A 21,079-nucleotide genomic window follows, 5' to 3' on the forward strand; every position below is an offset into this window, starting at 1 on the left:
AATAAGACACTTATCAGCACGGTATAATAAAATTCACATCGCTCATTGACGAACGTATAAATATTTTTTTTTTCACGTATTTTAGATGCGCGATTATGCGCACAAACTGATAGAACGAAACGTGTATATTTTTTTTACTAATTTAAATCGATATAATTAAATTTTATTCGCGTTTCCAATTTACAATCGTGCACATCTTTTCAATTTATTCGTATAGCGTGTTCGGCAATATTACAGTTTGAGGAGGATTTGCGGACTGTCTGGATTTTTTATCATGTTTACGTCAAAACAAAATAATATAATAATTTATTCTTATGAATGTAAAGCGATCATCATCGTGGGCATCATTGGAAAATGATTGTCATATCCCGCCACGATGGTGGCAGATATCGGTCTACTTTGTTATTTTTCATCAAAACTCGCGGCTCGAGGAAGTGAAGGAATTCAATACACTAAACTTGTGTAGCAGTAAAGATTATGATTTATTTAGTCACTTTATAATATAAAATGCTATAAAATAAATATTTATAGCAATATAAAATACCATGATGCGTTATTAAAAATGCATTTTTTAACTATTTTTGGAAAAATAATAAGTGGAATAAAAGAATATCAACAGTTTTTTTTTACTTTGCTAAATACTACAGTTTGATCATTATTGTCATTATTATACTGAAAAAAACTAAAATTGTGTAGTAAAATAATTATAGCCCAGATACTTATTTTTATAGGAATTGCTATTACTTCAATTTACTTCTATTAAATAATTAGAACACCTATAAAAATAAAGTTGACGCTAAAAAGCACTATTACAGTGATATCGTTACAAGGATTATAGTGAAAATATTGTTACTGCAACAATTTTTTTTTCTTAGTACAAGATATTGATAATAAATTGTTATCACCATATTCTAGAGCTTGCATTTTTTTTGTCTAATCAGCTTCAGGTTTGCCAAAAATTCGAAATCTAGATATACCACCATCTGGTTTAATTGTTATTTTCACCCAATTTACGATAGAATTCTGATCTTTGTCCACAGTAATAAATTGCTCCGTGCCCGGATTTATCTGTAAAATTATTCGAGTTATAAAAAGAATATTGCGTATGATTATAATTTGCTCATACTGACATTTTACAAAAATTTTGTGCATTTGTGAAGTTACATTGGCACTTATCATTTTCATTAATATGAATAAATTGAAATAGTAGAAGTGATTAATTAGAAGCGCTAATTGTGTATTACAAATATAAATTATATTGTATGATATAGTAAAATCAGCCAAATACTCAAAACGTGAAAAATTAATTAAATGTAGCTCACATGAACATCCGATAGGAGTTTTTCCCATTTATTGTTTAAATTGTCATTTGTTTTGCTAAAACATTTTTGCACTCGTACCATGTATGGAGCATTGCCAGTGAAAAGTTTTGTATCGATAACAACATGAGTGATTGTGCCACTGCATCCCAACTTAAATACAGCCCAAGATCCGCCCAATATCTAAAATTTTTATGTTAAATTATTGAGCGTAAATAATAATTATTTCTTTATGTAAAGAGATATTTTATTAATATTGATGTAAAATACAAATTTCACTAAAAGAAATATTTATTTTATGGAATTTTTAAATAATTGACTGCAATTTCATAATTAGTGCTTGATATAGTTTTTATGTACCTCATCGAATGACGTTATATTTAATTTGTAGTTTTTGTAAGGTTTTTTTACAGTATCCCATCCGTCAATAATGCTTGTGGCTTCATTAGGTTGAATAATATTATTAGGATGTCCAATGGAACTGTCACTGAATAACGTACAATGACTACTATATAAAGAGGAGATTAAATTAATGCTCTTATTTATTGGTGTAATGATGGGCGCCACTTTTCCGTAAGCGCGTAATCTGGCAATTCCTCCGTCTGGGAAAATATTAAGTCGCAAATGGGTCGCTGTATTTTGCGGTAACACGTCGAAAAACTTTTTACATATAGATGGATAGCCGGGGCTTACATCGGATTGCGATATCAAACATTCCCAATTCTGAAATTGCATTTGACAATTAATGATCTATTGACTATTATCATGAAACGTAACACATTTCTCATATGCAAGATATTTTTGGCGAAAGGATTATTGTTATAAAACATGTTATAAAAATAAGTTGTAATTATATATATATATGTATAAAATTGAGATTAAGTTTTATAATTTATCTTTGCTTATATTACTTTTTAATACTTCTTAATACTTCCATTTGATAAAACAAGTAAAATATGTTACATAATATAAATTTTAGTAATATAGATTTTGGATTATATAATATTGCAATATTGACCTCTGTATTATTGTGCATGCGTAAGTAGTCTTCCATATTGCAAGATGTGCCTAATTTATTTATACGATTTTGCTTATATTTAACGCCAATTAAACCTGCAATAAATTATATTAACATATAGATTACAAATAGTTATCATTATTAAGTCATTTATAATATTAGTAATATAATAATGAGATTAATAAGTTAGGATTAACAAGTCGCTAGAAGTTATTTCTCACGAACGTTTGGGTAGCATTCCGCCTTGTACGGAAAATTCTGAAAACTTGTTGTCGATAAAGCAGGCAGTGTCTATGCAAATGTTATGTATAAGAGTTGAACCGGCCAGTTGGATAATAACAAAATTATGCCGTTCATTTCGCATTTTTTGAGTTTTCCATCCGTCGACATTGTTGTTGGTTTTGTTATCGAAAATCGTGTGTTCATTGCATACAGGATCATGATTCTGAAATAAAACAAGAATAAACCGCCAGCGTTGATGAATGTATTAATTGCAGATTTTCTACACATATTCTGTGCTTTTTAGATTAGTTTTTGATTATGCATATATTTTATTGTTATAATTATTAGAAAATTATGATTCAATAGATTTAACAATCTAAATTATAGTGTGTCAAGGCTCAAGAGCTATAACTTGTTGTTCGTGCAACTGTTATTTATTTATTTATTTATTGCGTTGACTTTGATATCACTGTAGCTTTTCACACTGAAGATGAATCTGAAATCGAAACGTACATAATTTTAATTTGTAATTATAATTCCAACACGAACAACCAGCTTTGATTCTTAAATTCTGATACTCTGTAATTTAGATTGTTATAATTATTATATTTATATCATATTTGATATCTTTTACAATATTGGAAGAATATGTATGTTTATATATGAAGTTTTAGTTATATTTAATACAACTACTTACTTTAAGTAGATTTTCAGCCACTCCGTAAAAATCATCGGTTGCAAATATAATTTTTGCTCCGTTCTATAATTTTCAATTATTTTATTGAATTTTTATTAGTCGATTAATAAAGTGCTTTATCATGTGAGTGGAATAATGTATTAAGTTATTAGAGAAAATGGTGACAGTAAAGAGAAGAACTTAAAAAATTATAAAAAAGCTATTGAAAAATGAGTGATTCTTATATTTTAATACTTAAAAAATTCGGAAAACTAATGACGAGCCAGTATGCTTGTACATACAAGTATGTTTGCTTCAACAACAATACAGTTTACTTCTTTTGTCTACGAAGTAATCAAACTTTAAAAAGTACTTACTTTTTCGGATGTGACGTCGATTAATTCCTTTGACTCATCCCAGTCGAGCTTTTCAGATTCAGCGTTGTTCTCCGTTTCTGTCTTTATTAAACAACATAAAACGTTTAAGCATAGATAAGCTTGTAGAACATATAATTCACTTTTCAACGGCATTCATAAAACTTTTTTTTTATACTTGCAAATGTTTGCAAATTTTTACTACGATTGCAATATACATATATTGCATTTATATTATAATGTATTAAAACAATATGTATAATTAGCGATAGAGGAATAGGCAGAGATACAATAAGTAGGTGCAATCACGTTTTAAAAAAAACTTACTTTTGAAGATATATCTTTGCCCGATTCTTCAGAGTTATTCTTCTGTTTGGAATTTTTGCTCCTTTTTTTTACCTTTATTAGACAACATAAAACATAGATAAGCTTGTCGAATATGTAATTAAGTTTTTAATGGTATTCTTAAAACTTTTGTTCATATTTAAAAAATTTGCAAATTTATATTGCGTTATGACCAATTGAGATGTATTATTAGCGATATAAGTATAAACAGAGGCGCAATAAGTAGGCGTGATCATTTTGCAAAGAACTTACTTTTGTAGATGTGATTTCGCACGATTCCATTAATTGTTGAATGTTGCGTTCTTCTTTCGAACTATTGTTGCTCATGTTTACCTTCATTAAGCAACATAAAACAGCGTTTAGGCATAAATAAGTTTTTACGAATATATAATTGAGTTCTTAACGAAATTTTTAAAACTTTTTTTATACTTGCAAAAATTTATATTACATTATATCAAAACGTTATATATAAATGTAGTCATTAGCAATAGAGATATAGATAAAGACACAACAATTATATAAAATGTTTTAAAAAGAAATAACTTTTGCACATGTGGCTTCGTATAATGAAATTAATTCGTTAAAATTGACTTCGTCATTAGATTGAGTACCTTTTTTCATTTTCACCTCTATTGGACAACATAAATCAGCGTTAAAGCTTTGATAAGCATATCGCATAAATGATTAAGATATATATTTATATAATTTTTTTTATTTAACAATTCACAGTAATCTACGCGTTTATAAAACATTTCTAATGATTTCACTGATATGATCATTTAGAATAGAGGGTCGATACATACCGGAATACTTAGAACTTATTTTTTAAAAGAAGACTGGAACTTTGCTCGGAATTATAGAATTTTAATATCTATGTACTATAATTTCACACACGACCATTTAAATAGAATAGTTTTTTTTAATTAATACGATTTAAATAATTTGGAAAATATGTTGCTAACACTTCTAACGGCTTAGAGGAACTGACCTCTGAAATTTGAGCATCTCGTGATTTGTGTTGTACAATGTTTTGAAGCATGCCTTTATTATTATGGTAAACTGAGGATCGATAATACGAAAATTGGAATTTATCTTGCATTGATCGACCGTCGATAATTATTGTATATATGTATTTAATCTTTAACATTGTTGGACAAATGAGGATAATACAAATCAATTTATTATACAAAATTACAGAAATACAATGATGTAACATTATTCGTCTTAAAGTAATTAAATACATTGAGAACGTATTGTATTTAGATACTATTCATATAGAAATATATAATTAATATTATTTTCTATATAATCTTTCACGGGGCGGTACATTGACTTTTGATAATATTAACAAATTCCTTAACTAGTTTTTTACATTGACAAAATCGTCTTTGCTGGTGCCCATCCTGACTTTATTCACATAGGTTACGATTTTTTCCTGTTCGCCAAGGCGTGAAATTGTTTAGCACCAGGTTCCATAATTTTTTGAATGTTATTGTTTGTGATGTCAACTCCAGGTATAATTATCAAGTAATTTTGCAACAATGCTTTTATCAGCTCTAGTTTTTCCAAAGCAGTATTTTTCTATCCCAATGTTAAAATTCTTTGGAAGCCAAGATTTGCGATGATTTTTATTGATTTAAGACAATGGTTCGTTAGATCGAAAGCATGTTGAAACGTCATCGGCAAGAGTCGTGTAGCGGAAACGATTCTTTCACATGCGACAAGTCGATTTTGCAATCGGCTATCAACGCGCCAAAGACGAGTCCGTTCACTTCGTGATGCTTGAAAATCTTCAAATCGTACAGCGTAAGAGCGTCAAGCTCTTCGTAGCCGTAGACGAAATTACCGCTGCGAATGCAGATCATAACGTAAAGCGCAATGGTCGTCAAAGTTTTTATTTGTTGAATCAAACCTGCGCTCGGTATTAAATTACCATTCCGAGAAAGTCGTACAAACCTCAGTCGGCTAGCTGCTTCTCCGAGCGTTTCGCGCAGATTCTAAGGAGTTGATACAAAGTGTAGTAAATAGTCAGACGATTGATAGATCGATTAATATTAATTTTTTTACAAGTGCACTAATGTATTTGCATGTGTATATGTACGTAATTTAATATATAATTGCACTTTTTTAGAGAAACTTTTTTCTGAAAATTAATTAATTTACGTCGTAAAAAGAATACATTATATGCTGGCAAATCAGCGCACGATTAAATTTTTCCGATAAATTATCAACCAAAGTAAACAAGAATTATATTTAGAAAAATAATTAATGACATTTGTATTTCTGTACGTTAAACAAAGTTGCTTATGCCCTATCTACACCGAAGGATGATCCTGCTTGTGGCTCATTCGAGCGAGTAATGTAGACGCATTGAAACACATTGAAAATCACACTGAAGGCGAAAGTGATTGGATGAGCTACAAGCAGAATCATCCTTCGGTGTAGATAGGGCATTAGAGAGAATGACGAAATGTCATTTATGATTTGTTAGTTACCTCGGCTTATTAGCTACTTAATCGATCAGATAAATTGACTGATGAGATTTAGGTCAATTTAGGTTTAAATAAATTATAGATATATTGTACCGCTGCATTTACGGCATATTACTGATCTATGTAACACTTTTGCTTATGCTGCGCAGATTTAAGCCAGCAAATAACAAAATTATTAGATCAATTGTGATATATATTCGCCGCGAGAATTAATTTTTCCAAGCAAACACGAGACGACTGCATCAGCTGATAGCACTTTAGACAGGGCCGCGTTTATTTTTTTGGAGGCTCTAGGCGCAACATCATTATGAGGTCTGAAAAGAATAAGTCTATTTTAGTTAATCAAATTCATACGCATTTTTTTTTTAAGTTTATTGAAAATAAAAGTCGACATGCATTACATGATGCAAAAAGGCTTAATTTAATAAACAATTACCGCTTACAAATTTTTCAGCGGCCTCTAGTTTTTATATTATAAATTTAATATTTAAAAGTAAGTATTTTATTTTACAACTATAACTAGGCTGTTTTTTATATTGTTATTAGTGAAAAGTAAGATTTCAATATGAGGCTTTAGCTTGCGCTTAATGCGCCTTATAGTAAATGCGGCCGTGACTTTAGAAATGACTACCAGCCTGTATCTCGTCATTCGGAATCAACATACGCGAGTCTCGCCATTTGTATTTTGTCAGAAAACGGTGTCGATATCGTTTGTTAGTTATTTTTCGCGAACTGTTTGATAACGTTGTCAACTATTTACTTGTGACGGTGCAGCAAAGAATATAGTAACAATACATCACGAAGAGTCAAGTTTTCCGTCAATGTTGCTATATTACTTGTAATTACTGAAATCTGAAACAATGTTTTTTCTCTGGGCACTTGATTGTCCTTGATGATTTTATTTTGTTATTAGATAAATTGATTAAAATTTTAGTTATATCACAGTTATAGCACAAATAATATTTCTTGTATTAATTTAATTGCATATGGATTGCGGAAAGATACATAATTTACAAGAATATATAAAATTCTTATTTTGAGGGATAGGTTTGAATATGAGGTTCATGGAGCGTAATGTAATATTGTATTATACATTTAAGATAATATCAAGTCAAGCGCACATAAATAATATTAATTATAATAATAATAAAAAAATAGTTATAATAGTTATATTAAGTAAATTTTATGATAAGCGATGACAATGGAATTTAAAATTAGAAATAAGACACTAATCAGCACGGTATAATAAAATTCACATCGCTCATTGACGAACGTATAAATATATTTTTTTTCACGTATTTTAGATGCGCAATTATGCGCACAAACTGATAGAACGAAACGTGTATATATTTTTTACTAATTGGAATCGATATATTTAATTAAATCGTATTCGCGTTTCCGATTTGCAATTGTGCGCATCTTTTTAATATATTCGTATAGCGTGTTCGGCAATGTCACAGTTTGAGGAGGATTTGCATTGGGGACGGTCTGAATTTCCTATTATGTTTACGTCAAATCAAAATAATATAATAATTTATCTTTATATGAATGTAAAGCGATGTGGACATCATCGGGAAATGATTGTCATATCCCGCCACGATGGTGGCAGATATCGGCCTTTTTTGTTATTCATTATCAAAACTCGCGGCTCGAGGAAGTAAAGGAATTCAATGCACTAAACTTGTGTAGCAGTGAAGATTATGATTTATTGAGTCACTTTAGAACATAAAACGCTATAAAATAAATATTTATAGCAATATAAAATACTATGATGCGTTATTGAAAATGCATTCTTTAACTATTTTTTGAAAAATAATCAATGGAATAAAAGAATATGAACAGTTTTTCTTTACTTTGCTAAATGCTACAGTTTGATCATTATTGTCATTATTATACTGAGAAAAACTAAAATTGTGTAGTAAAATTATAGTCGAGATACTTATTTTTATGGGAATTGCTATTACTTCAATTTATTTTATTAAATAATTATAGAAAACCTATAAAAATAAAGTTGACGCTAAAAAGCACTATTATAGTGATATCATTACAAAGACTATTATAGTGAAAATATTGTTACTGCAACAATTTTTTTTTTCTTAGTATAAGATATTTATCATAAATCGTCATCACCATATTCTAGAGCTTTCATATTTTCTGTCTAAGAATCTTTGGTTTGCCAAAAACTCGAAATCTAGATATACCACCATCTGGTTTAATTGTTATTTTCACCCAATTTACGATAGAATTCTGATCTTTGTCCACAGTAATAGATAGCTCCGTGCCCGGATTTATCTGTAAAATTATTTGAATTATAAAAAGAATATTGCATATGATTATAATTTGCTCATACTGACATTTTACAAAAATTTTGTGCATTCGTGAAGTTCCATTGGCACTTATCACTTTCATTAATATGAATAAATTGAAATAGTAGAAGTGATTAATTGGAAGCGTCAATTGTGTAATACAAATATAAATTATATTGTATAATATGGTAAAAACAGCCAAATACACAACACGTGAAAAATTAATTAAACTTAGCTTACATGAACATCCGATATGAGTTTTTCCCATTTGTCGTTTAAATTATCATCAGTTTTTCCAAAACATCCTTGCACTCGTACCATGTATGGAGCATTGCCAGTGAAAAGTCTTGTATCAATAACAACATGAGTGACTGTGCCTCTGCATCCCAACCTAAATATAGCCCAGGATTCGACCGATATCTAAAATTTTTATGCCAAATTATTCAGCGTAAATAATAATTATTTCTTAATGTAAAGAGATATTCTATTAATATTGATGTAAAATACATAATGCACTAGGATATATTTACTTTATGGAATTTTTAAATAATTGACTGCAATTTCATAATTAGTACTTGATACAGTTTTAAGTACCTCATCGAATGACGTTTCATTAAATTTGTAGTATTTGTAATGTTTTTCTACAGTATTCCATCCTTCAACAATGCTTGTGGCTTCATTAGGTAGAATAATATTATTAGGATGTCCAATGGAACTGTCACTGAATAATGTACAATGACTATTATACAAAGAGGAGATTAAATCAATGTCCCTATTTATTGGTGTAACGGCGGGTATCACCTTTCCGTAAGCGCGAAATCTGGCAATACCTCCGTCTGGGAAAATATTGAGTCGCAAATGGGTCACGTTGTAATGCGGTAAGACGCAGAAGGACTTTTTACACATAGATGGATAGCCGGAGCTCAGAGTGGATGGTAAAATCAAATAGTTCCAATCCTGAAATTTCATTTGACAATCAATGACCTATTGACCATCATCACGAAACGTAACACATTTTTTATATGCAAGACATTTTTGGCGAAAGGACTATTGTTATAAAACATATAAAAATATGTTGTAATTATATATATATATATATATATATATATATATATATATAATTAAGCTTAAGTTTTATAATTTATGCTCGTTTATATTACTCTTCAATACTTCTGAATACTTCCATTTGAAAAAATAGTAAAATATGTTGGATAATATAAATTTTAGTAATATAGATTTTGAAATATATAATATTATAATATTGACCTTTGTATTATCGTGCATGGATATGTAGTCTTTCATATTGCAAGATGTGCCTAATTTATTTGTACGATTTGGCTTATATTTAATGCCAATTAAACCTGCAATAAATTATATTAACATATAGATTACAATTTGGGATAATTATTAAGTTATTTATAATATTAGTAATATAATAATGAGATTAATAAGTTAGGATTAACAAGTCGCTACTTATAAGTTATTTCTCACGAACATTCGGATAGCATTTTGCCTTGTACGGAAAATTCTGAAAACTCGTTGATAAAGCAGGCAGTGTTTATACAAATGGACTGTATAACAGTTGCACCGGGTAATTGGATAATAACAAAATTATGCCGTTCATTTCGCATTTTTTGGGTTTTCCATCCGTCGACATTGTTGTTGGTTTTGTTACTGAACATCATGTGTTCATTGCATACAGGATCATCATTCTGAAATAAAACAACAATAAACCGTCAGCAATGATGAATGTATTAATTGTAGATTTTCTACACACATTCTATGCTTTTTAGATTAGTTTTTGATTATGCATATATTTTATTGTTATAATTATTAGAAAATTATGATTCAATAGATTTAACAATCTAAATTATAGTGTGTCAAGGCTAAAGAGCTATAACTTGTTGTTCGTGCAACTGTTATTTATTTATTTATTTATTGCGTTGACTTTGATATCACTGTAGCTTTTCACACTGAAGATGAATCTGAAATCGGAACGTACATAATTTTAATTTGCAAATATAATTTCAACACGTACAACCAGCTTTGATTCTTAAATTCTGATACTCTGTAATTTAGATTGTTATAATTATTATATTTATATCATATTTGATATCTTTCATAATATTGAAAGAATATGTATGTTTATATATGAAATTTTTGTTATATTTATTACAACTACTTACTTTAAGTAGATTTTCAGCCACGCCGTAAAAATCATCGGTTGCAAATATAATTTTTGCTCCGTTCTATAATTTTCAATTATTTTATTGAATTCTTATCAGTCGATTAATAAAGTACTTTATCATGTGAGTGGAATAATGTATTAAGTTATTAGAGAAAATGGTGATAAAAAAGAGAAGAGTTTAAGAAATTATAAAAAAGCAACTGAAAAATGAGTGCTGTTCTCTATTTTAATGCTTAAAAATTTGAAAAACTAGTGACGAACCAGTATATTTGTACATAGAAGCATGTTTGTTCCAACAACAATACGGTTATATATTTTTTCTTTACTAAGTAATCACACTTTAAAAAAAAATTACTTTTTCGGATGTGACTTCTTTTAATTCCAATGAATGATGATAGTCGAACTCTTCAGATTCAGCGTTGCTCTCCGTTTCTGTCTTTATTAAACAACATAAAACGTTTAAGCATAGATAAGCTTGTAGAATATATAATTGAGTTTTTAACGGCATTTGTATATATATATATATATATAAAATTTTTTTTTTATACTTGCAAAAGTTTGCAAATTTATAGTACGATTGCATTATATATTGCATTTATATTGTATTGTATCAAAACAATATGTATAATTAGCGATAGAGGAACAGGCAGAAATACAACAAGTAGGTGTAATCACGTTTTGAAAAGAACTTACTCTTGAGGATATGGTTGCGCCCGATTCTTCAGAGTTATCCTTCTGTTTGGAATTTTTGCTCTTTTTTTTCATCTTTATTAAACAACATAAAACAATGTAGATAAGCTTGTCGAATATATAATTAAGTTCTTAATAGAATTAAAAAATTTTTTTTTTATATTTAAAAAAATTTGCAAATTTATATCGCGTTATGGCAAATTGAGATGTAGCTATTATTAGCGATATAAGTATAGACAGAGACGCAATAAGTAGGCGTGATCATTTTGCAAAGAACTTACTCTTGTACATGTGAATTCGCACGATTCCATTAATTGTTGATTGTTGTGTTCTTCTTTCGATCGATTGTCGCTCATGTTTACCTTTATTAAGCAACATAAAACAGCGTTTAGGCATAAATAAGCTATATCGAATATATAATTGAGTTTTTAACGGCATTTGTATATATATATAAAACTTTTTTTTCATACTTGCAAAAGTTGTCAAATTTATAGTACGATTGCAATATATATTGCATTTATATTGTATTGTATCAAAACAATATGTATAATTAGCGATAGAGGAACAGGCAGAAATACAACAAGTAGGTGTAATCACGTTTTAAAAAGAACTTACTCTTGAGGATATATTTGCGCCCGATTCTTCAGAGTTATCCTTCTGTTTGGAATTTTTGCTCTTTTTTTTCATCTTTATTAGACAACATAAAACAATGTAGATAAGCTTGTCGAATATATAATTAAGTTCTTAATAGAATTTAAGAAATTTTTTTTTATATTTAAAAAAATTTGCAAATTTATATCGCGTTATGGCAAATCGAGATGTAGCTATTATTAGTGATATAAGTATAGACAGAAGCGCAATAAGTAGGCGTGATCATTTTGCAAAGAACTTACTCTTGTGCATGTGAATTCGCACGATTCCATTAATTGTTGATTGTTGTGTTCTTCTTTCGATCGATTGTGGCTCATGTTTACCTTTATAAAGCAACATAAAACAGCGTTTAGGCATAAATAAGCTTTATCGAATATGTAATTGAGTTCTTAACGAAATTTTTATATATAAAACTTTTTTTTTACTTGCAAGAATTTATTTTACATTATATCAAAATGTTATATATATATATATATATATATATATATATATATATATATATGTAGTAATTAGCAATAGAGGTATAAATAAAGACTCAATAATTATATAAAATTATGTTTTAAAAAGAAATAACTTTTGCGCATGTGGTTTCGTATAATAATGTTGATTCGTTAAAGTTGACTTCGTCATTAGATTCAATACTGTTCTTCATTTTCACCTCTATTGGACAACATAAACCAGCGTTAAAGCTTTGATAAGTATATCGCATAAATAATTGAGATATATACTTATATAATTTATTCTATTTAACAATTTACAATAATTTATGCTTTTATGAAACATTTCTAATGATTTCACTGATACGATCATTTAGAATATAGGGTCGATACATACCGGAATACTTAGAACTTATTTTTTAAAAGAAAACTGGAACTTTGCTCGGAATTATAGAATTTTTATATGTATGTACTAATTTCACACACGATCATTTAAATAGAATAGTTTTTTTTAATTAATATGATATGAAGGATAATTCGGAAAATATGTTGCTAACACTTCCAACGGCTTGAAGAAACTGACCTCTGAAATTTGAGCATCTCGTGATTTGTGTTGTACGATGTTTAGAAGCATGCCTTTATTATTATGGTAAACTGAGGATCGATAATATGAAAATTGGAATTTATCTTGTATTGATCGACTGTCGATAATTTTGCATTTATGTATTTAGTCTTTAACATTGTTGGACAAATGAGGACAATAAAAACCAATTTATTATACAAAATTACAGAAATACAATGATGTAACATTATTCGTCTTAAAGTAATTAATTACATTGAGTTTGAATTGTATTTAGATACTATCCATATAAAAATATATAATTAATATTATTTTCTATATAATCTTTCACGGGGCGGTACATTGATTCTTGATAATATTAATTAATTGCTTAACTAGTTCTTTATTCTTTACATTGACAAAATCGTCTTTGCTCGTGCCCATCGTGACTTTATTTACATAGGTCACAATTTTTTTTTTCGCCAAGGCGTGAAATTGTTTAGCACCAGGTTCCATAATTTTTTGATTGTTATTCTTTGTGATGTCAACTCCAGGCATAATTATCAAATTATTTTACAACAATGCTTTTATCAGCTCTAGTTTTTCCAAAGCAGTATTCTTCTGTCTCATTGTTAGAATTTTTTGGAAGCCAAGATTTGCGATGATTTCTATCGATTTAAGACAATTGTTCGTTGGATCGAAAACATGATGAAACGTCACCGGCAAGGGTCGTGTAGCGGAAACGATTTTTTACATGCGACAAGTCGATTTTGCAATCGGCTATCAACGCGCCAAAGACGAGTCCGTTCACTTCGTGATGCTTGAGAATCTTCAAATCGTACAACGTAAGAGCGTCAAGCTCTTCGTAACCGTAGACGAAATTGCTGCTGCGAATGCAGATCATAACGTAAAGCGCAATGGTCGTCAAAGTTTTTATTTGTTGAATCAAACCTGCGCTCCGTATTAAATTACCACTCCGAGAAAATCGTACAAACCTTCAGTCGGCTAGCTGCTTCTTCGAGCGTTTTGCGCAGATTCTAAGAAGTTGATACAAAGTGTAGTAAATAGTCAAACGATTGATAGATCGATTAATATTAATTTTTTTACAAGTGCACTAATGTATTTGCATGTGTATATGTATGTAATTTAATATATAATTGCACTTTTTTAGAGAAACTTTTTTCTGAGAATTAATTAATTTACGTCGTAAAAAGAATACTACATATGCTGGCAAATCAGCGCACGATTAAATCTTTCCGATAAATTATCAACCAAAGTAAACAAGAATTATATTTAGAAAAATAATTAAAGACATTTGCATTTCTGTACGTTAAACAAAGATGCTTATGCCCTATCTACACCGAAGGATGATCCTGCTTGTTGCTCATTCGAGCGAGTAATGTAGACGCATTGAAATACATTGAGAATCACACTGAAGGCGAAAGTGATCGGATGAGCTACAAGCAGGATCATCCTTCGGTGTAGATAGAACATTAGAGAGAATGACGAAATGTCATTTATGATTTGTGAGTTACCTCGGCTTATTTGCTACTTGATCGATCAGATAGATTGACTGATGAGATTTAGGTCAATTTAGGTTTAAATAAATTAAAGATATATTGTACCGCTGCATTTACGGCATATTACTGATTTATGTAACACTTTTGCTTATGCTGCGCAGATTTAAGCCAGCAAATAAAAATTATTAGATCAATTGTGATATAAATACACCGCGAGAATTAATTTTTCCAAGCAAACACGAGACGACTGCATCAGCTGATAGCACTTTAGACAGGGCCGCATTTATATTTTTGGAGGCTCTAGGCGCAACATCATTATGAGGCCTCAAAAGAACAAATCTATTTCAGTTAATCAAATTCATACGCATTTTTTTTTAAGTTTATTGAAAATAAAAGTTGACATGCATTACATGATGCAAAAAGGCTTAATTTAATAAACAATTACCGCTAACAAATTTTTTAGCGGCCTCTAGTTTTTATATTATAAATTTAATATTTAAAAGTAAGTATTTTATTTTACAACTATAACTAGGTTGTTTTTTATATTGTCATTAGTGAGGAGTAAGATTTCAAAATGAGGCTTCAGCTTGCGCTTTATGCGCCTTATAGTAAATGCGGCCGTGACTTTAGAAATGACTACCAGCCTGTATCTCGTCATTCGGATTCAACATACGCGAGTCTCGCCATTTGTATTTTGTCAGAAAACGGTGTCGATATCGTTTGTTAGTTATTTTTCGCGAACTGTTTGATAACGTTGTCAACTATTTATTTGTGACGGTGCAGCAAAGAATATAGTAACAATACATCACGAAGAGTCAAGTTTTCTGTCAATGTTGCTATATCACTTGTAATTACTGAAATCTGAAACAATGTTTTTTCTCTGGGCACTTGATTGTCCATGCTGATTTTATTTTGTTATTAGATAAATTGATTAAAATCTCAGTTATATCACAGTTATAACACGAATATTATTTCTTGCATTAATTTATACGCATATGGATTGCGGAAAGATACGTAATTTACAAGAATATATAAAATTGTTATTTTGGGGGTTGGGTATGAATACGAGGTTCATGGAGCGTAATGTAATATTGTATTATACATTTAAGATAATATCAAGTCGAGCGCACATAAATAATATTAATTATAATAGAATTTAAAATTAGAAATAAGACACTTATCAGCAGGTATAATAAAATTCACATCGCTCATTGACGAACGTATAAATATATTTTTTTTCACGTATTTTAGATGCGCGATTATGCGCACAAACTGATAGAACGAAACGTGTATATTTTTTTTATTAATTCGAATCGATATATTTAATTAAATTTTATTCGCGTTTCCGATTTACAATCGTGCGCATCTTTTTAATTTATTCGTATAGCGTGTTCGGCAATATTACAGTTTGAGGAGGATTCGCATTGGGGATGGTCTGAATTTCCTATTATGTTTACGTCAAAACAAAATAATATAATAATTTATCCTTATGAATGTGAAGCGATGTGGACATCATCGGGAAATGATTGTCATATCCCGCCACAATGGTGGCAAATATCGGCCTTCTTTGTTATTCATCATTAAAACTCGCGGCTCGAGGAAGTAAAGGAATTTAATGCAATAAACTTGTGTAGCAGTAAAAATTATGATTTATTGAGTCACTTTAGAACATAAAACGCCATAAAATAAATATTTATAGCAATATAAAATACTATGATGCGTTATTGAAAATGCATTCTTTTAACTATTTTTTGAAAAATAGTCAATGGAATAAAAGAATATCAACAGTTTTTCTTTACTTTGCGAAATGCTACAGTTTGATCATTATTGTCATTATTATACTGAGAAAAACTAAAATTGTGTAGTAAAATAATAATAGATCAGATACTTATTTTTATAGGAATTGCTATTACTTCAATTTATTTTATTAAATAATTATAGAAAACCTATAAAAATAAAGTTGACGCTAAAAAGCACTATTATAGTGATATTGTTACAAAGATTATTATAGTGAAAATATTGTTACAGCAACAATTTTTTTTCTTCTTAGTATAAGATATTTATCATAAATCGTCATCACCTTATTCTAGAGCTTCCATTTATTTTGTCCAATCAATTTTAGGTTCGCCAAAAACTCGAAATCTAGATATACCACCATCTGGTTTAATTGTTATTTTCACCCAATTTATGATAGAATTCTGATCTTTGTCCACAGTAATAAATTGCTCCGTGCCCGGATTTATCTGTAAAATTATTTGAGTTATAAAAAGAATATTGCATATGATTATAATTTGCTCATACTGACATTCTGCATAAATTTTGTGCATTCGTGAAGTTACATTGGCACTTATCACTTGCATTAATATGAATAAATTGAAATAGTAGAAGTGATTAATTAGAAGCGCTAATTGTGTATTACAAATATAAATTATATTGTATAATATAGTAAAAACAGCCAAATACACAAAACGTGAAAAATTAATTAAACTTAGCTCACATGAACATCCGATATGAGTTTTTCCCATTTGTCGTTTAAATTATCATCAGTTTTTCCAAAACATCCTTGCACTCGTACCATGTATGGAGCATTGCCAGTGAAAAGTCTTGTATCGATAACAACATGAGTGACTGTGCCTTTGCATCCCAACCTAAATAAAGCCCAGGATTCGACCAATATCTAAAATTTTTATGCCATATTATTGAGCGTAAATAATAATTATTTCTTTATGTAAAGAGATATTCCATTAATATTGATGTAAAATACATATTGCACTAAAAGAAATATTTACTTTATGGAATTGTTAAATAATTAACTGCAATTTCATAATTAGTACTTGATACAGTTTTTATGTACCTCATCGAATGACGTTTCATTAAATTTGTAGTGTTTGTAATGTTTTTCTACAGTATTCCATCCTTCAACAATGCTTGTGGCTTCATTAGGTAGAATAATATTATCAGGATGTCCAATGGAACTGTCACTGAATAATGTACAATGACTATTATACAAAGAGGAGATTAAATCAATGTCCTTATTTATTTTTGTAATCATGGGCAACACTACTCCGTAAGCGCGTAATCTGGCAATACCTCCGTCTGGGAAAATATTGAGTCGCAAATGGCTCACTACATCATGCTGTAAAGTGCTGAAGAACTTTTTACACATAGATGGATATCCGGAGCTCAGAGTGAATGGCGGAATCAAATAGTTCCAATTCTGAAATTGCATTTGACAATCAATGATCTATTGACCATCATCACGAAACAACACATTTTTCATATGCAAGACATTTTTGGCGAAAGGACTATTGTCATAAAACATATAAAAATATGTTGAAATTATATATATATAATTAAGATTAAGTTTTATAATTTATTTTCGTTTATATTACTCTTTAATACTTCTGAATACTTCCATTTGAAAAAAAAGTAAAATATGTTGAATAATATAAATTTTAGTAATATAGATTTTGAAATATATAATATTGTAATATTGACCTCTGTAGTATTGTGCATGGATATGTAGTCTTTCATATTGCAAGATGTGCCTAATTTATTTGTACGATTTGGCCTATATTTAATGCCAATTAAACCTGCAATAAATTATATTAACATATAGATTACGAATAGGGATCATTATTAAGTCATTTATAATATTAGTAATATAATAATGAAATTAATAAGTTAGGATTAACAAGCTGCTAGAAGTTATTTCTCACGAACGTTCGGTTAGCATTTTGCCTTGTACGGAAATTTCTGAAAACTCGTTGATAAAGCAGGCAGTGTTTATGAAAATGGAAATTATACGAGTTGCACCGGCCAACTTGATAATAACAAAATTATGCCGTTTATTTCGCATTTTTTGGGTTTTCCATCCGTCGACAATGTTGTTGGTTTTGTTATTGAACATCATGTGTTCATTGCATACAGGATCATCATTCTGAAATAAAACAACAATAAACCGTCAGCAATGATGAATGTATTAATTGTAGATTTTCTACACACATTCTATGCTTTTTAGACTAGTTCTCGATTATGTCGAAATATATTTTATTGTTATAATTATTAGAAAATTGTTACTCAGTTGATTTGACAATCTAAGTTATAGTATGTCAAGGTTCAAGAGCTAAACTTGTTGTTCGTGCAATTGTTGCTTACTTGTTTATTCATTGTATTGATTTTGATATCACTGTAACTTTTCATACTGAACATGAAACAGAAATAAAAACATACATAATTTCAATTTGTAATTATAATTCCAACACGAACAACTAGCTTTGATTCTTAAATTTTGATACTGTGTAAATTAGATTGTTATAATTATTTATATTATTATCATATCTGATATCTTTTACAAGATTGGAATAATACGTATGTTTATATATGAAGTTTTAGTTATATTTTATACAACTACTTACTTTAAGTAGATTTTCAGCCACGCCGTAAAAATCGTCGGTTGCAAATATAATTTTTGCTGCGTTCTATAATTTTTAATTATTTTATTAAATTCTTATCAGTCGATAAAAAAAGTGATTTATCATGGTAATAAAATAATGTATTAAGTTATTGGAGAAAATGGTGATATATATGTATATAAAAGAAAGAACTTAAAAGTATTGTTTAAAAGCGAGTAGAAAATGAGTTTTGCTTTTTATTTAGATACTTAAAAAATTTGGAAAACTGGTGATATCAATAGGAGCCAGTATATTTGTACATAGAAGTATGTTTGCTCCAACAATAATACAGTTATTTTTTTTTGTCTACTAAGTAATCACTTTAAAAAGAAATTACTTTTTCGGATGTGACTTCGGTTAATTCCATTGACTGTCTCCATGGACTGTCGAACTCTTCGGATTTATCGTTGCTCTCCGTTTCTGTCTTTATTAAAGAACATAAAACGTTTAAGCATAGATAAGCTTGTAGAATATATAATTGAGTTTTTAACGGCATTCGTATATATATATAAAACTTTTTTTTAATACTTGCAAAAGTTTGCAAATTTATAGTACGATTGCAATATATATTGCATTTATATTGTATTGTATCAAAACAATATGTATAATTAGCGATAGAGGAACAGGCAGAAATACAACAAGTAGGTGTAATCACGTTTTAAAAAGAACTTACTCTTGAGGATATATTTGCGCCCGATTCTTCAGAGTTATCCTTCTGTTTGGAATTTTTGCTCTTTTTTTTCACCTTTATTAGAGGACATAAAACAATGTAGATAAGCTTGTCGAATATATAATTAAGTTCTTAATAGATTTTTTAAAACCTTTTTTATATTTAAAAAAATTTGCAATTTTATATCGCGTTATGGCAAATCGAGATGTAGCTATTATTAGCGATATAAGTATAGACAGAGGCGCAATAAGTAGGCGTGATCATTTTGCAAAGAACTTACTCTTGTACATGTGAATTCGCACGATTCCATTAATTGTTGATTGTTCTGTTTTTTTTTCGATCGATTGTTGCTCATGTTTATCCTTATTAGGCAACATAAAACAGCGTTTAGGCATAAATAAGCCTTATCGAATATATAATTGAGTTCTTAACGGAATTTTTATATATATAAAACTTGTTTTTGTACTTGCAAGAATTTATATTACATTATATCAATTTATATATATATATTATATACATTATATATATATATATATATATATATATATATATATATATATATGTGGTAATTAGTAATAGAGGTATAAATAAAGACTCAACAATTATATATAAAATCATGTTTTAAAAAGAAATAACTTTTACGCATGTGGTTTCGTATAATAATGTTGATTCGTTAAAGTTGACTTCGTTATTAGATTCAATACTGTTCTTCATTTTCACCTCTATTGGACAACATAAACCGACGTTAAAGTTTTGATAAGTATATCGCATAAATAATTGAGATATATACTTATATAATTTTTTCTATTTAACAATTTACAGTAATTTATGCTTTTAAGAAACATTTCTAATGATTTCACTGATACGATCATTTAGAATATAGGGTCGATACATACCGGAATACTTAGAACTTATTTTTTAAAAGAAAACTGGAACTTTGCTCGGAATTATAGAATTTTTATATGTATGTACTAATTTCACACACAATCATTTAAATAGAATAGTTTTTTTTAATTAATATGATTTGAAGGATAATTTGGAAAATATGTTGCTAACACTTCCAACGGCTTGAAGAAACTGACCTCTGAAATTTGAGCATCTCGTGATTTGTGTTGTACGATGTTTAGAAGCGTGCCTTTATTATTATGGTAAACTCAG

General features: G+C 28.9%; 1 protein-coding gene and 1 pseudogene across 7 annotated transcripts; both read right to left on the reverse strand.

Annotated features, from left to right (window-relative positions):
• Positions 1 to 458: 458 nt before the first annotated feature.
• LOC105669624 (probable inactive allantoicase) lies at positions 459 to 21,004 on the reverse strand. Of its 7 annotated transcripts, none has more exons than XM_067354425.1 (14): positions 20,818 to 21,004; positions 20,202 to 20,283; positions 19,925 to 19,996; positions 12,524 to 12,604; positions 12,246 to 12,317; positions 11,912 to 11,992; positions 11,634 to 11,705; positions 11,296 to 11,376; positions 10,939 to 11,001; positions 10,248 to 10,464; positions 10,019 to 10,113; positions 9,347 to 9,709; positions 8,993 to 9,172; positions 459 to 1,068 (listed from the first exon to the last, which is right to left on the reverse strand). In XM_067354425.1, exons 2-14 carry the CDS (start codon positions 20,274 to 20,276, stop codon positions 934 to 936), a joined length of 1,587 nt encoding a protein of 528 aa, XP_067210526.1. In that variant the 5' UTR covers positions 20,277 to 20,283; positions 20,818 to 21,004; the 3' UTR covers positions 459 to 933. The 7 variants fall into 7 exon arrangements, with proteins under 7 accessions (XP_067210526.1, XP_067210529.1, XP_067210530.1 ...); XM_067354424.1 differs by lacking the exon at positions 459 to 1,068 and adding an exon at positions 8,128 to 8,738 and having other exon boundaries at positions 20,818 to 21,003; XM_067354430.1 differs by lacking the exons at positions 459 to 1,068; positions 8,993 to 9,172 and having other exon boundaries at positions 9,347 to 9,473; positions 9,554 to 9,709.
• On the reverse strand, positions 13,114 to 14,330 carry LOC105669618 (copper homeostasis protein cutC homolog; annotated as a pseudogene).
• Positions 21,005 to 21,079: the final 75 nt, after the last annotated feature.

This window comes from Linepithema humile, chromosome 4 (genome assembly GCF_040581485.1).
Source record: "Linepithema humile isolate Giens D197 chromosome 4, Lhum_UNIL_v1.0, whole genome shotgun sequence".
Classification (NCBI taxonomy): domain Eukaryota; kingdom Metazoa; phylum Arthropoda; class Insecta; order Hymenoptera; family Formicidae; genus Linepithema; species Linepithema humile.